We start from the raw sequence: 17,377 nt of genomic DNA on the forward strand, positions 1-17,377 counted from the left end.
CATTAGGATTTATCTGATGAGTTGTTCTGGAAAATTGTTTTACAACTGCTGTACATCATGCCTATAACTATTTTTGGATTAGCTCTTATTAGGGGCTTTGAGAGGTTTTATAATACATAATGCTTAAATTTTTCAGCCTTAAGTACATTTCTAAGACTTTTTAAAAGTAACTTAGAAGCTTTAGACAGACTGGTCCTGATTTACACCCTTAAAATTTTATTTCCTCTAGTTTCCTGAAGTACACTCACCTGAAGCAGGCTTTCAAAACAGAAGAGGTAAACCATCTCAGTGATTCCATCTCCTCATGACTGAGGAAGTAGTAGTATAAGAAGCTATGAAACATCAACATATAATATTTTTGTCCGAAATATAAGGTTAATGTTTGTTCTGTGTTGTGTGTGAAAGTCTAAAGGTCAGGACATTGTGCAGAGGAGTGTGTTAGGACCAATGTTACCTGAGGCAATGGTGTGTTATTTAGAGAATTATGAGGCTGAACACTTCTCAGAGATCTTCCTGGGAGAGTTTGACACTCCTGAAGCAATCTGGAGCAGTGAGATGAGGTACATTACAGACTAGATGGTGATAATCGGTAATATGAAAAATGCCAGTGCTCTAAGTCTTGGTATATGTGCTTGTGCACATGCAGGCGTATGATGATCGAGAAGATCGCTGCTCACCTGGCTGATTTCACTCCTCGGCTCCAGAGCAACACTCGTGCTCTGTATCAGTACTGCCCCATTCCTGTAATTATCTTTCCTCAGCTGGAATATGAGCTGTTTTGCAACATCTACTACCTCCGTCACCTCTGTGACTCCAACCGCTTCCCTGACTGGCCTATACGGGACCCGGTCAGTTAACACACACAGCCATATACAGCTCTTCATTGCACACACAAATTTCATAGTGTTAAAGGCTTATCAGTGGCTTTGTGTAGATATTAAATCTGTAATTCAAAATTTAGCTTTAACAAGATGACTGTTGGAAAATAAAGTATACACTGTGTCTCACACACACGTTGCATTTTATTGCCACTTTTCCTGCTTCCTGGTAGTTCTGTATGCAAATGAATTATCAGATTCATATTTCTAAATGGCCTTCACCTGCCTGGTGAGCTAGCTAATGGATTTATGATTTGTCCACCCCGTCATAGCATGCTGTCTGCATGACTGCTTGAATAATGTTTAAAGATTTTGTTTACATGCTCATTAATGTTGTAATTATCAGATGATCTTATAATTGTACACAATATCTTGATTATTTTGTGTGCACAAGCCTACTAATATCTTGAAAAACATACACAGGTGAAGCTATTAAAGGACACTTTGGAAGCCTGGAAAAAGGAAGTGGAGAAAAAACCTCCCTCCATGTCAGTGGATGATGCCTATGAAGTGCTGAACCTTCCCACCGGACAGGGCCAGTAAGTATTTTTCTCTTTCTAACACTTAATTGTTCTCCTTTCACTTTCCATTCATTTCATTAACAGTTGGAACGTACATACTATTCCATTTTATTGCATTGCTATAAATGCATGTTCTTTTCCTGAAGGCTATTAAAATTAAGCTAAAGACAGTGGTTGATTAACTGTTGGTTAATGGGGGTTGGCTGTGTGTCGTTAACAGGCATGAAGAGAGCAAGATCAGGAAAGCATATTTCCGATTGGCTCAAAAATACCATCCAGACAAAAATCCAGAGGGGCGGGTAGGTGCACACCTTTATGTGAATGTTCTAGAATGAATTGTTTTAAATGTTCTTTTAAAAATGCTTAGTCGAGGTAGCCATAGTAGTAGTAAACACATCATCTGTGTTCTTAATTTGTGCATGCACATCTGTGTGTATACAGGACACGTTTGAAAAGGTGAACAAAGCATATGAGTTTCTGTGCACTAAATCTGCGAGAATCGTAGATGGACCGGACCCTGAAAACATCATCCTTATCCTCAAGGCCCAGAGCATCCTCTTCAACCGACACAAACAAGGTACATCATAAAACCCAGAGCCATTCCACAAACACACACAAACCTACAGTTTTATATTTATCTAGATCCTTTCTTTAACTCCTGTTGTAGTCTGCAACATACTATATGTCAACCTGCAGTGTAAATTTGAGAATAAATGGGATGTAGTTCAGTTTAGGTGTTTTGTTGCAAAATAAAATACTTTTTACTAAATGAATGAATGACAAACTCGAGCTCAAATTTCTTTGGCAATCCCTTCCAGATTGTGCTGATATAGGTCACATGAGTGTGATGCTGATATTGCTGTCAAATTGCAGAATTACATGATATGGGACAACAGGCTGCTTTGCCTCTTTTTTTTTTTTGCCATGCTGACACAGAGAGATGGCTGTTTTCACAGTTTATTTTAAATACTTGTGTCTCCATGCACAGTCGGGTCCATAAATATTTGGGCATTAAAAAGTTATTGTTATTTTAGCTGCCTACTACAATATATTGGAGTTGAGATAAAAGAATGAGCACAAAGTGCAGACTTTCGGATTTAAAAGAAACCCATCAGAAAGATAGCGCAAACAGAAAAATTCTGTAGTACTGTACCTACATTGTTCACCCGATTTGGATGTAAATACCCTCAAATTATCCTGGAAAGTCTGAAATATGAGCTCATTTTATTGTTTAATTTCAACTCCAATATACAGTGGTAGACAACTAAAATAACAATACTTTTGCCAATGTTAAAATATTTATGCTATAGATTAATCAAATGACTTTATTGCCTCGAATGTTTCATTATGTCACCACATACATAGCATACATACGTGTAAGCTAAATACTTTGGCCTACATACATGTACATGGATGGGATGGCAATTGAAATAAATAATAAAATAATTCCTCATAGGATCTTGTTACAATGATATTAAATGAGACATCTGTCTCTTTTCAGAACTGGAGCCATATAAATATGCTGGCTACCCCATGCTTATTAAAACCATTACCATGGAGACCAGCGATACGCAGCTTTTCTCCAAAGCATCTCCACTCTTGCCAGCAGCGTCTGAGCTCACCTTCCACACAGTCAACTGCTCAGCACTCAATGCGGAGGAACTGCGGCGAGAAAATGGCATTGAGGTCTTAGACAAAAAAAGAAAAATTATTTTTGAAATCCAGTTAATTGTAAAAATAGTTTGCTGGAGTTGTGTGTCTGCCCAGATTAACATACCGGCTGTGCTTTTCTTTTCAGGTCCTGCTTGAGGCGCTGTCTCGCTGTGTGGCTGTACTTACGGCTTCCAGCAAAATGGACGACATGGCAGTACAGGTATGAGGCACTGGGCCTAGGTCAGTTGCTCATTTAAAATGTAGAAATTTTAAGTAAAGAATGAAGAAATAAGATGTTATCATACAGTTAGTCATAAAACACCTTCCATGTGCATAAAAAGAAAGGAATGTACTTAATAGGCATAATATTATTGTCTCACATGCTGTTTATAGCCTTTGTGAGATTTTTTTTGTTGTTTGTTGGTTTACAGGTGTGTGGCCACATCTGTAGGTGCTACAGTGTAGCTGCTCAGTTTGAGGAGTGCAGAGAGAAAATCATCGAGCTTCCAAACATCATCAGAGATATTTGTCACATACTTTACTATGGCAAGGTGAGGAAACACGCATCTCCCTTTTTTTTTTTTTTGTCTGTATCCGCCTGTCAAGGCCTGTTCACACCGAAATTGAAGTGACACTTTTGAAGTGTTTTTATTCCTCCGCCACTGAGTGACGGAGACATTGTTTTCAGCTTGTCCATCCATCTGAGATTCTCATGATTAGATTTTCGAATTGATCCAAACAGGATCAAAACGCCTGACTAGTTTGACTTTCAAAGTAACTGCTAATCCTAGAGGTTCACATACTTTTTCCACTCTCAGATAATAATATTGTATAATAAAACAGATGTAATATTGGATCATTTTTCTAAATAAATAAATGACCAAGTAACAAACTGGATGACCTTAGATCCAGAGTACAGTTCCAGCAAGACTTCAGGTACTGCAACGCTCACTACGATATGGCTCATGCAAACCATTCCAGACCATGCAGTGCAGCTGCCTGGGTTTTTCTTTCACCACATGGACAGGACAGAGAACTTGGGGGAAAAATCTGGGGTGGTAGAGTGTGTCTTATGATCAACGACTAATAGTGCAGCGCAGAGAGCAGCCATCGTCTCATGGAATTATGCGCTGTCCTGGAATTTCTTGCTGTCAAATGCCGTCCCTTTTATTTACCCCGGGAATTCACCTCCACCTTTATTGTGACTGTTTATATTCCACCTCAGGCTCACACACACACTGCTTTATCAACACTACACAGGGACATTGGACTGCTACAAACATCAAACCCGGATGCAGCACTGGTGATTATCGGTGACCTGGACAAATCGAACTTGAAAAAAGTCATACCAGATTTTTATCAGCACATAACCTGCAGTACACTGGGATCACTGCTATACACAACACAGGGACTGCTATATGGCAATAAAAACACCACCACTCGGTAAATCAGACCACGACGCCATTTTACTACTTCCAAAATATAAACAAAAGCTGTGGAGGGAAGATCCGATGATGCAGGAGGTGCAGCGCTGGACTGACCAATCACAAGCCATGCTACAAGACGTGCTGGAGGACACAAACTGGGAGATGTTCTGTTGCAGCTTTAATAACATCAGCGAGTTTATAGCAGCGGTGCTCGTGTTTCTGATAGGAGAGACTTTTGCCACAGGCTCCGTAAAGATTTTTACAGACCAGGAATACTATGAGCATGAACCATCAGGTCTATCTGGTGAAGAGGAAGGACTGGTCATTTCAGAACTGGATGTGAGGAAAGTGCTGTACAGAGTTAACACCAGAAAAGCATGTGGCTTGGACACCATCCCTGGACGTATGCGAACAGTCTGTGCTAAACGACTGGCACCAGTCTTCATCACCATTTTTAAGCTCTCCCTCAACCAACATGTTGTTCCCACGTGTTTTAAGTCCTCCACCATCATTCCTGTCCCCAAAACCCCGTGTGACCAAAACTAAGGAGATGATTATGGGAGGAACCAGTTTCAAATACCTAGGAGTCCACCTCACAGAAGACCTCTCCTGGACAGCACACATGAACGGCCTGGTGATAAGGGCATGCCAGCACCTCTACCATCTATGACGCCTGGCCAGGTTCAAGGTCTCCCACAAAGTGCTGAGGGCTTTCTATACTGGGGCTGTGGAGAGTCTTCTCACAGGGAACATCGATGCCTGGTTTGGCAGCCCCACGGCCCAGGACTGAAAGGCACTGTCAAGAGTTGTGAGGGCAGCAGAGAAAGACTTCAGGACTTCTTTCCCCTGCATCACAGACATCTACACCCAGCGATGCAGGCCCAGGGCTAGGAAAATTATGAGTGACTTTCACCGGTCCTGAAGACCAGCACAGAGAGACTCAGGATTAGATTCTACCCTCAGGCAATCCAGTTATTGAACAAGGACACTTGAGTCTGCATATTCCTACCTCACACACAAAACAATTTGCAATATAGTTAAGGAAAAATAATTAATTATTTTGCACAATGTGTAGTCTCTATATACACTTTACAACTCTGTATATCTGATTCCACACAACCTATTCTATTCCATTTATGCACATCATATTCCCTACAGTATATTATATTTTATTCTATAGTCTATTATATTTCTTTATTATTTTTAATACGTTCTATTTTTATTGTGTGTATATCCTTAGTCATTGTTGGTCTGTTTATTACACTCTAGGATGAGTAACTAAGGAATATATTTCACTATATGACATCACATGTATGTAATATGTATATGACAAAGAACTTTGAACCCTTGAAGTACATTTTGTCTCATTTGTTTAATTGAGGTCTACTTTTAGGACTTTTGTGAAAATCTGATTATGTTTTAGGGCATATTTATGCAGATATACAGAAAATTGTTAAAGTTTCATAAACTTTCAAGCACCACTGTATATATGTATGTATTTGTGCGAGTATATATATTAGGGCTGAAACAGTACAGCAGATTGTATCATGTCATTCGATACCCTAAAAGTTATTAACATCTCCTTCTCCGACAGGCTTTTCCTCGTCTAGCCTCGCTGGCTGTGGAATGTGTGAGCTCGTTCTCTGTGGACTTCTTTCTCCAGACGCGTATGTATCAGGCTGGAGCACTCTGGCCGCTGCTTCTGAGCCTCTTTAGTTATGACTTTACGCTGGAGGAGAGTGGGGTCCAGGCCAGCCAGGAAACCAACCAGCAGCATGTGGCCAATAGCCTGGCCAAACTCAGTTTGATGGCTCTTGGCTGCCTCGGAGGCTACAGTGCTGGAGCAGAGGTTGATGGGAATGGGACAAAGCAGAATGGGGGTGGGCCAGAGCCACCTCCAGAGAACCCTGCAGTCAGGAAGAGTCTATCAGCTATGCTCACACCATACGTTGCCCGTAAACTGGGCACCGGCTCACCTGCTGAGGTGAGAACGAGAGACAGATGGTTGTATTTGTTTCTCTTTCTGTCCTGCTCTGCACAGTTTCATATTTGTTTTTTGAGTTACATACATTGGTGTGATTATGATCTAATGAATAATAATGATTGCTATAAAGTCAAAAGTCTACATCCAAGAACTGATGCATTTCACTCACTTGGTATTTTAGTTATTATACACAGAGACCTTAATTTACTCAAGACTTGCATGTATAAAAACCTGATAACATCTGCAGCAGAAACATGTAAGCTGATTTACTAACAGCAAAATAGCATTTTGGCTGCCTTGAATGAATATGCAGTTTGTGGCATTTCTTCCTACAAATGGTAAATAAAGGATGTTATCTCTTGAAAAGTGATTTGCACCCACACATTGGGAACAGCAATTGCATGTGCAAATAATACGGGCATTCAATTTGCTGAATCCCATTTGCCAAGAACCATACTGCAAGCAAAGGAATTGGGATCACATCATTCCCCAATTCTGATGTTTAATTTGAACATTAACTGAAGCTTTTGACCTGTAGCTGCATGATTTTATGCTTTTGCTTCTGCCACATCATGAGATGATTGGATAACTACATGCTATATCTGCAAAGTTTAAATTTCTCTCATGTTCAGATGTAGTTTAGGGAGAAAAACCTATTTAAGCTTGAATTTGTATTTCTTCAGTAGTGCTTTTCTGCATGTGTTGTAGACAAAGGGGAATAAATAGGAAAAAAACGAATGCTACAAAACATACACCGATCAGCCATAACATTAAAACCATTGACTGGTGAAGTGAATAACATTAATGAGCTTGTTACAATGGCACAAGAGGATAGTTAGTGGTATGATATATTAGACAACAAGTGAACAGTCAGTTCGTGAAGCTGATGTGGAAAAATGAGCAATTGTAAGGATCTGAGCGACTTTGACAAGGCTAGAAGACTGGGTCCAGGCATCTCTAAAATAGCAGGTCTCTGTGGGGTATTCCCTGTATGCAGTGGTTAGTGGTCCAAGGAAGGACAACTGGTGACAGGGTCACGGGCGCCCAAGGCTCAATGATGTGCGTGGGTCATGAAGGCTAGCCCCTCTTGTCCGATCCCACAGAAGAGCTATTGTAGCACAAATGGCTGAAAAAGTTATGCAAGTTATGCAAAAGCTTGCCATGATAGAAAGATGTCAGAACACAGTCCATCACAGCTTGCTGCATATTGGGCTGTATAGCTACATACCGGTCAGAGTGGCCATGCTGACCCCTGTCCACCGCAGACGGTGCCTACAATAGGCACGTGAGCATTGGAACTGGACCATAGAGCAATGGAAGAAGGTGGCCTGGTCTGATTAATCATGTTTTGTTTTTTTTATATGTAGATTGCCAGGCGCGTGTTTGTTGCTTAATGTTGAAGAGCTGGTACCAGGATGCATTATGGGAAGAAGGCAAGCCAGCAGAAGCGATGTGATGCTGTGGGCAATGTTCTGCTGGGAAACACTGAGTCCTGGCATTCATGTGGATGTTACTTGGATGTGTACCACCTACCTAAACATTGTTGCAAACCAAGTACACCTGTTCATGGCCTCCAAATTCCTCAGATCTCAATCCAATCGAGCATCTGTGGGATGTGCTGGACAAACAAGTCCAATCCATGGAGGCCCCACCTTGCAACTTGCAGGACTTAAAGGATTTTGATGCCAGATACCACAGCACACCTTCAGAGGTCTTGTGGAGTCCATGCCTCAACGGGTCAGCACTGTATTGGCGGCACAAAGGGAACCTACACAATATTAGGCTGGTGGTTTGAATGTTATTTCTGATCGGTGTATCTGTAAAGTTGAAATTTCTCTCATGATCAGATGTAGCTTAAGAAGAAAAATATTTAACTTGAAGTAGTACATCTTCAGCAGTGCTTTTCTGCATGCATTGTGTGGATTATGATCTAGTAGGTGGTGCTGGTTTGAAACATAATTTGGCATATTTACTAGTATTTCACAGATTCTGAAATAAAAACCATTTTTGGAACGTATTGTGCATCAAACTATAGTTAGAGTCATCGATAGTATGTCAAAAATAGATGTGAACATGTGCTGATTTGTGGGTCATTGCTGATTGTAGGTGCTAAAGTTGGTTAATTGCAATTCGGAGACCCCATATCTGATCTGGAACAATGGAACCAGAGCTGAGCTCCTCGAGTTTCTTGAGGCACAGCAAGAAGGAAACATAAAGAGGGTAAGAAAAAAAAAAGCCATGAGTTGTGGGGCAAATCAAACTTCTCACTTAGTAATCACCTTCTCTGCTCTCCATATCACACATTGTTTAATTCATAAATGGCCTAACGATTAGTGGTTGAGTTGAAACAGGAGTGTTAGAGCAGGACCGGGATGGATGATGCTGAGCTGAGTGTGTGCAGAACTTGAACATAACTTTGTTGTGTCCATCATCCTGAACTCCTAAGTTTCTCATTAACAAGTGGCTTTGTCAGACTTCCTTGAATTCAGCGCTGTATTTGTCCTGGTATTGCTTATTTACGATGTTGGTGTAAAATGTCATTTGACTTTGAAATATGTCTCTCTGTTTATAGGGTGAATGTGACAAAAACTTTGGAACAGAGTTTGTCTTCAGTGAGCACAGTAAAGATCTCATCGTGGGTGAGATCTTTGTTCGTATTTATAACGAACAGCCTACCTTTCCTCTGGAGGTGAGAAACATTATTAATACATTATTCAACAATACTTTCTTTTTTCTGTTTAGAGGACAATATTTTTTTTGTTTTAATTTAATTATATTTATTATGCTTTGCCCTTTGACCCTTTTTTTTTAGTCATCCTGACTGAAAATGAGATCGTTGTTGCCCTCCATTTGGAAATGATGAAATATTAGCAGGCCTTTCAAAGGGGGACACAGAAAACATTTTTAGGGTTGTTCCAAACTGCAATGATAAAAATTATTTACTTCACAATGACCTTTTTAAAAAAAAAAAAAAAAAAAAAGATTTTTTGAAGGGAACATCCAGTGGAAAATGTGCTCCTGCCTAAGCGAATTGCAAATGTTAAATGACACTGGTGTTTCATTTAACACTACTGTTGGATTCTCCAGTTTGATTGGTCAGTAGGTGTTGATTAATTTTCTATAACAGCATGGATTGGACAGTTACAGTAGTTCCATCTGTAAAGCAAATCACATTTATATTCATGTGTTTGTTATAACACTTTGTTTTGTATAATAAGAGCTTATTGACTTGGACTTGTTTGGTGGACATCACTTAAATATGGGTCATTCAATTCAGAGTTTTTGCTGCATGTCTCAGATTTTGTTCATTCTTTTATTTGTTGCTCATGACCTAAAACCAAAGTCTGTAAAGCAGAAGCTGGACAGAAAAACCAGAACATTCTTTTGAAAATTTCCTTGCAAATAATCAGTGACCATTACAATCATTACCACTCAACATGGCGCATATCAGCAGTATTATTTCCAACTGAGAAGAGAATAACTAGGGAATAATGAATGTGAGACTATATCTCCGAAACACTTTAGCATATTCAGACCAAACTTACTATACGTCATAGCAATCATGCACAGTTTCAGAACAGTGCTCTTTAGATTCTGTGTGGAATACTGAGTCAAATTATATTACTTTTTCTTATGTTGGCCATTTTGCTTGTCAGCCGTTTTGAATTTATTCGGAAAATGCTGTTTTTCACGAACGTCTTGTCGTGTCGTTATGAAAATCGGAAAAATCTATTAAATGCAGGACTAACGGCAGGATAAATCCCAGCTAATTTTGAATTGGTGTAATGTAATCTATGAAGTATCTTATATTGAATGAGGGCATGTCTGGCACAAGGTGATGAGGAATGTACTTGGTCTAGGACACTGTCCCAGTCCATATCAGTGAAGTCCCTGCCAAGGTCGAGTTGCCAAGAGAGTTTTTAACATAATCTGGGTTTCGCGGGCCTATGGTTCCCATATAGGGATTGAATGCGAATCCCAGGCCGACACCCAGTGCACAACTTTTTGAATATCGCTCGCCCAGTAGTAAAGCAAGAAGTTAAGCAATTCCTCCTTGGCACTTAGGTTTCTGCAAAAAAGACTTTCTAATATGAGGGGTTTTACTAACTCCAAAGAAAGGAATCTATTCGCTTATCCAGCTTAGGGGAAAAAACCATTTTCTTATAAATATAGGTATATTTGGGAATAAAAAACATGGCAGGATAGTAATTTTTACCAAATTAATGACACACTAAAGATAAAGGCAAAGTGATCCCAGATGGTAAAATGAGCTCTAAACACAATGCAAGGGCCTTAGCTAATATTTTAAAATCAGCGTTTAATAGCGAAATTGGTCTATATGATCTACAGAGAGTGGGCTCCTTGTTGTCTTTCAGTCAGAGAGTAATTGATACTTGTGTAAGAGTCGGGGGGAGAGGGAGCCTTTGTCGAAAGCTTCATTATATATGGCTACAATAAGTGGACTCATCAAAGCTGAGAACTTCTTGTAGAACTTTATAGGGAAGCCATCAGGCCCAGGTGCCTTACCGCTCTGCATAGCCACAATAACTTCCTGTTGACAAATAGGACTACAAAGTTCAGCGTTGAGCGTTCGCACTGTGACTTTTGGAGCCTTTGGGGGGAGTAGGGCATAGTCACTTCTGAATGGACCACAATCTGTCATCTTAAGAGCCTTCCTGCTCAAAGCAGAATGATAAGCAGCAAAAATAAAACATTTATTAATTGAAACAAAAAGGCATACACCATACTAATCAAATATATTACATGAAACAAAATTAAAAACAAGTCTTTAAGAATTGCTCTCGTTCTCTGTGTGTCTCTCTCTCTGACTGTCTCAGAATCCGAAAGTGTTTGCAGGAAATCTTCTGGACTATGTGGGTTCTCAGGCACAGTACCTCCACACACTGCTCGCTTTGACACAGACAAATAAAGTGGAGTCACAACAGCACGCTCAGAGACTACACTGGGCCGAGATGGCCTTGGAAGCACTGCGCAACGTTATCAAGAACAACCCAGGTAACACTTATAGAAGAATAACAGAGGCTAAATGAATCTATTCCTAGTTACTGTTAATGGCATAAGAAGCACTGGTTCAGAGTTATATTTAACCAGTGATTAGGCCTTTTCTTAAAATTTTGTGAATGTCTAGCCTTAAAATGTCTGTATTAATGATAATTTCTGCTCTTTACAGGCTCTGAAACAGAGTGCATTGGCCATTTTAAACTGCTCTTTTCCCTGCTCAGAGTTCACGGGGCTGGGAAAGTTCAGCAGCTAGTCCTGGAGGTACATTCACACATGCACAAACACCCTTAAGTTTTTAATTTTATTGGATTAACCTTGTTTGGGTGGATCAAGTGCATTATAAACGGGCTGAATTTTATAGTGTGCAGATCTCTGGAGGCTGGTTACTTTTCCATTTTTAGTGAGCTGAAATTGTATTAACATTTAATATGATGCAATGTAACATAATGATTCATGGTATATATATCACCTACATGGATGCATATCACCTTCAGATGTCCACAGTTCAATTCAACTGTAGTTTTACATAGTTGCATGGACAGAGGTTGTTAAAGAGTTTTTCACACTTTGTCTTTGTCTGATTACACGGTTTGTTTCGGTTTCAGGTTGTGAACACGGTGACTTCAAACCAGGAATGTGTCAGCAACATAGCTGAGTCTCTGGTGTTGGCCAATCTGCTATTGTTGCTGCACTCCTTACCATCCAGTAAGCCAGTCTCTCCCTTCACAATGTTACACACAAGAAGAATGATGTAGAAAGAACTCCAGCTAGTTTCCAACTAGCACCTTCTCATAATTTTAAATATGCCTTGAATTTAACAAATTGGTTTGTTATTTTCACATTGGAGATTCTTATGGTGTTTTGTAAATTGCTGATTTATTTTTTGTTCATGTCTCTGTTCCACACACACACACACAGGCAGGCAGCTTGTCCTGGAGACTCTGTATGCCCTCACTTCTAACACCAAGATAATCAAAGAAGCAATGACCAAAGGTAAGGCTGTGCCTGTTTACTTAAAGTATCATATTGTTGTCTACATGTCTAATTTAATATCCGCTGTCTGGCTCCTGAGTGAAGCAACGGAAAGGTGTTCACCCTATCATCTGGAGATTGGGAGGTGGAATCCCGATGATATCAAAGACAACTGAGACCGGGAGCCCAAGGAAGCAAAATTGGCCGAGCTCTCAGGGAGGGGTGGCATGCTCTCTCTACCCTATCGATTATAGTGACACTAGCCAATCGTGGGAGTCTGTGAGCTTATGAGTCTCATGCCTCAGAGGAAGGACGTGATGGTCTTTGCCCTCCATGGTTGATACTGTAGCTGTCATGTGATAGGGGAAGCTGCCTGATAGGTGGTAATTGGCTGTCACTAAATTGGGGGGGGGGGTCCCCCCAAAAATAAAAAAATCTGCTGTAGTGCATTTAGTTCTAGAAACCACCTCTCACTCTGCTGCTCTCATTTTACAGGTGCACTGATCTACCTGTTGGATCTGTTCTGTAATTCCACCCACCCTCAGGTGCGCACTCAGACCGCTGAGCTCTTCTCCAAGATGACTTCAGACAAGCTTGTGGGCCCCAAGGTAAAAGTCCAAAAGACTAGCGTGAAGAGCTGAGTAAAGAATCAGTTAAACAAACACAGCGGTAAATGTATTCATTCAGCGTAAACATTTTATGAATGTGTGTAAAAAAAACAGAGCAAACACAACTGTAGATCCAAACAGTCTGAGAAATAAAATGATAAAAATGTTTCCGTAACCCAAAAGTAATAAATGTAAGTCTTTGTTACTGTGTTGTCATTTTCATGTTTGTCGATTGACGGAAGTAAAGTTTATCTAACTTGTATACTGTACTAGTGTTAGTAAGTTTGTTTTTGTTTGAGCTCAGAATTTAGAAATTTGTTTTGTGCTGATGTATGATGTTATTAGAATGTCAGTAATGTTGCACTATGAGACAGAGCAACATGTATAGAGTCTAAATACTTTGACAGTTGAGGCCAAAGGTTTATATACATCTAGGATAAAAATATTCAGTCACTGCTTTTCACAACTCCACACATTTTCCATTGCCATATTGGTACGTTTCTATTGGAAACAGGGTTATCGTTAATGAAAAGAGACATGAAAATTAAAACTATCTGTGAAAAAAACATTTTCGTTAACTGAAATAAAAATGTGTTTCCAAATAAATGGAAACTAAACTGCAACTATTACTGTATGTCCACCTGCAATACAAACGAAAACTAAATAGAAATATAGAAATATATTTTGACAAAGTAACAGAATAAAAAGAACAAGTGAACACACACAAAGCACTTAGGTGTGGCTAACTAAGAGAAAATGAGCGAACATGTTGTTAATAAAGCCCACACAGATAATCAACAGGTGTGCTACGTTATGCAACCACTGTAGGTGGCTGTGGCTCAGGTGGTAGAGCGGGTTGTGAACCGACCATAGGGTTGGCGGTTCGATTTCCAGCCTACATGACATGCCAAAATGTCCTTGCCAAGTTGCTCCCAATGGCAGGCTAGCGCCTTGCATGGCAGCTCTGCTGTCATTGGTGTGTGTGTGAATGGGTGAATAAGAGACAGTGTAAAGTGCCTTTTAGAACCGCTTAGGTTAAAAAAGGCGCTATATAAGTGCAGACCATTTACCACTCCTTCAAGATCTGCTGTAGACTCCTGCTAAACCATATCCCCACCTGCCACAGCCACCAAATACAAAGAAAGCATCTGTAAACTTTTGACACACTTAAAATCTGTATATATAGTAAATAAAAACTGAAATGAATCTGTCTCTTATCTATTTTTTTAATGACCTCTTACGGAAATTAAGTAGATCTCATAATTGACTTAACGCAGGAAATGTATGGTAACATGAAATGTGTTGAGTTCAATTCTAAATACTATATTGTGGCAATGTAACAAAGATGGTAGGTTTGAGATGGATTAAACTGAAAAAAAATGTTTATATTGTTTTAATGCTATGGATTTTCTTTGCTTAAGTATTATTATTTTTTTTAATCTTCCATGATTTACGCAATGTGAATGCATAATATAGTGCTATGGCTAAAGTTCGCTCTGTGGCACTATAAAATTACAGGCTTATACAAGAGATCACGTTCGATACAGCTGGGTAAATACTGCTAGATCAGAGGCAACATGATTTGCTTCAGGACCTCAATAACAAAATTTATTCTGATTATAATTATATCTAAAGTTTCCTTTTTGTTTTTGAATTGTCTCCTTTCCCTCCTGTCTTCTGGGAGCACAGGTGCGTCTGATCCTGATGCGCTTTCTGCCGGGCGTTTTCATGGATGCCATGCGAGACAATGCTGAAGCTGCTGTGCACATCTTTGAGGGCACTCACGAAAACCCAGAACTGATTTGGAATGATGCATCACGAGAGACCGTCTCCACCACCGTCCGGGAAATGATGCTTGAGTGAGTGGCTCCTTCACTCACATTCATATTTAGTACATGCACTCATACACAAACAGTGTGTACTACACAAGGTTTCGTAGTGTGTGGCATAGACCAACACATGGTGGGTGGAGAGCTTGGTCAACATGCAATGTGACCAATGGAAAATAATAGAAACATATTAATAATAAGCCACATGATTTCAGGAGACAAACCGGACTGAAAATTGCGGCCAGACAAAGTTAAATTAATGCTGATTTTATTCATGTGTGCACATGTCAATAAACTACCAAGCACAATCATGGCACAATATTTATGTTGGCCTGATAAAGCCAACATACTGTTCTGCTTTATTAGCTTATTATTAGTGGTGCTTGCACAGCAAAGCATCACTATTGTTATTGTTCATACGTATTAGTAGTAGTAGTAGTAGTAGTAGTAGTAGTAGTAGTAGTATTATAATACTTGATTCTTGATAATTCATGAATGAGGGCTCAAATCGACCGGCTTATTGAGAAGAGGTGTGCTTTGACTTTTATAAGCGATCCGACTGACGATGTTTGAACTGAAGACAAAAGAATAGCACATTTTTGGCCCTTAGAGAATGAATGGGGAATAAAACACAGGTGTCACATCTTGGACGTCATTTGGCTAACATACTAGTGTCACATATCCTCTCGTATGTCTTGGGGAGTGGACCAGGCAGGTACACATTGCGTTTCAGAATTTTCTCTGAAAATGTCGGGGGGGAAGAAAAAAAAAGTCTAATAGGTAAACGGAGATACTGTTTTAGATTTACTGTCTCCATAGGAAATATACTGCACCTAACTATTCCCACAATGTTTTACTTAGAGACACAGATCATACCTCAAATCAGTCAGAATTTTTGGGCGATGTGTGTAATTACTTTCCTCGCCATTTCCACATTTTGTATCATGTGAAGTTCCTGATGAAATATGCCACATACACACTCATTGAGAAATCAGTAGCAGGATACAAGAAGCCATAAACTAATCACAAAACTACTGCAGCCATGTCATACATCAAAATGATCAGCTCAATGAGGAGAATTGCATTATGGGGGATGACAATACCCTCAACCCAGTGTGCACAAATGCATTATGGGTATTTTAGAGATGTCAACCCAATTTTCTTGTTATACTCTTAATGCAACCATTTCTTTCTGCTCTTTTTCTTGCAGATACTTCAAGCAGCAGAAGGATAACCCTGATGTCAGTTGGAAGGTAAAACAGTGTATTTTTGTTTTAATTTGGGGGGAAGCTATATAAATTGTTAGATGATTGTGTCTATATGTGTCTTTGTGTTTGCGTCAGCTTCCTGAGGACTTTACAATACCATATGCAGCGGGGCAGGGTGAGCTGGAGGTGGGTGGAGTGTTCCTGCGTATCTTCATTGCTCAGCCAGGCTGGGTGTTGCGCAAGCCTCGGGATTTTCTTGTCTCCCTGCTCGAGACCCTCACTGAGCTTCTGGAGAAGAACCACCCTGATGTGAGCCTCTGCACTAAATATAGCAATAATACAGTCCCCTCCAAAATTATTGGAATGGCAAGGCCAATTCATTGTGCTATACACCAAAGACATTTGGGTATGAGGTCAAAAAAGATGGACGTGAGACGAGAGTTTAGGATTACAGCTTTCATTTCCTGGTATTTACATCTAGATGTGTTAAACAACATAAAACATATAACTTTTTGCGTCAGACCACCCAATTTTTAGGTATGCAAAAGTATAGGAACAGACAAGTCTTGAAGTAAAATAAAGTAAATAACACTTAATATTTGGTTGCAAATCCTTTGCTTGCAATAACTGCATCAAGCCTGCGACTCATTGACATCAAATTGTTGCTTTCTTCTTTTGTGATGCTTTTCAAAGCTTTTACTACAGCCTCTTTCAGTTGTTTGTTTCCGGGGGTTTCTCCCTTCAGTCTCCATTGACTTGGCCAGTCTAAAACCTTCCATTTTTCCCCGTGATAAAGACCTTTGTTGAGTTTGCAGCATGTTTTGGATCATTGTCTTGCTGCTTGATGAAATTCGTCCTGATTAATTTGGATGCATTTCTCTGTAAAGTGGCAGACCAAATGTTCCTGTGATCTTCTGAATTCATTCTGCTGCCACCATCATGAGTTACATGATCAATAAAGATTAGTGAACCAGGTCCAGATGCAGTCATATTCTTCAGTCTACAGCAGAAACAAATGAATTGGCCTTGCCATTCCAATAGTTTTGAAGGGGACTATATCCAATTTATCTCCAAACGAGATGCTTACATATTATTTGTCTTGATTTAAAATAACAATATTATTCCCTTTTTCTTTCTGTTTTCTTAAACCGTCCTTCCCTATGTCCTCTCCACTACATACCTTTTTCATGCCCTTCTCCTTTCCATGCTATGTTCTCTTCTTCTTGTCCTCTTTTCTCATTCTCTTCCACTCTTTTTTTCTCCTCTCCCCTTTGT

At 39.8% G+C, this 17,377-nt stretch overlaps 1 protein-coding gene across 5 annotated transcripts in view; it reads left to right on the plus strand.

Moving 5' to 3' along the window:
* LOC128599460 (dnaJ homolog subfamily C member 13) overlaps positions 1–17,377 on the plus strand; it is a 79,570-nt gene that overhangs the window by 53,200 nt on the left and 8,993 nt on the right. For 4 of the 5 annotated variants that reach the window (XM_053611020.1, XM_053611019.1, XM_053611023.1 and 1 more), the window contains exons 32-51: positions 230–275; positions 406–560; positions 647–848; positions 1,302–1,417; positions 1,620–1,698; positions 1,841–1,976; positions 2,901–3,085; positions 3,198–3,272; positions 3,484–3,603; positions 6,074–6,463; positions 8,570–8,683; positions 9,036–9,152; positions 11,302–11,479; positions 11,655–11,746; positions 12,091–12,190; positions 12,404–12,478; positions 12,953–13,065; positions 14,755–14,924; positions 16,105–16,147; positions 16,238–16,411. In XM_053611020.1, the coding sequence (XP_053466995.1) occupies positions 230–275; positions 406–560; positions 647–848; positions 1,302–1,417; positions 1,620–1,698; positions 1,841–1,976; positions 2,901–3,085; positions 3,198–3,272; positions 3,484–3,603; positions 6,074–6,463; positions 8,570–8,683; positions 9,036–9,152; positions 11,302–11,479; positions 11,655–11,746; positions 12,091–12,190; positions 12,404–12,478; positions 12,953–13,065; positions 14,755–14,924; positions 16,105–16,147; positions 16,238–16,411 (2,680 nt within the window). Of the gene's footprint in view, positions 1–229; positions 276–405; positions 561–646; positions 849–1,301; positions 1,418–1,619; positions 1,699–1,840; positions 1,977–2,900; positions 3,086–3,197; positions 3,273–3,483; positions 3,604–6,073; positions 6,464–8,569; positions 8,684–9,035; positions 9,153–11,301; positions 11,480–11,654; positions 11,747–12,090; positions 12,191–12,403; positions 12,479–12,562; positions 12,796–12,952; positions 13,066–14,754; positions 14,925–16,104; positions 16,148–16,237; positions 16,412–17,377 lie in introns of those variants that run through there. The other variant, XM_053611024.1, reaches the window with a different exon arrangement.

This window comes from Ictalurus furcatus, chromosome 23 (genome assembly GCF_023375685.1).
Source record: "Ictalurus furcatus strain D&B chromosome 23, Billie_1.0, whole genome shotgun sequence".
NCBI lineage: Eukaryota > Metazoa > Chordata > Actinopteri > Siluriformes > Ictaluridae > Ictalurus > Ictalurus furcatus.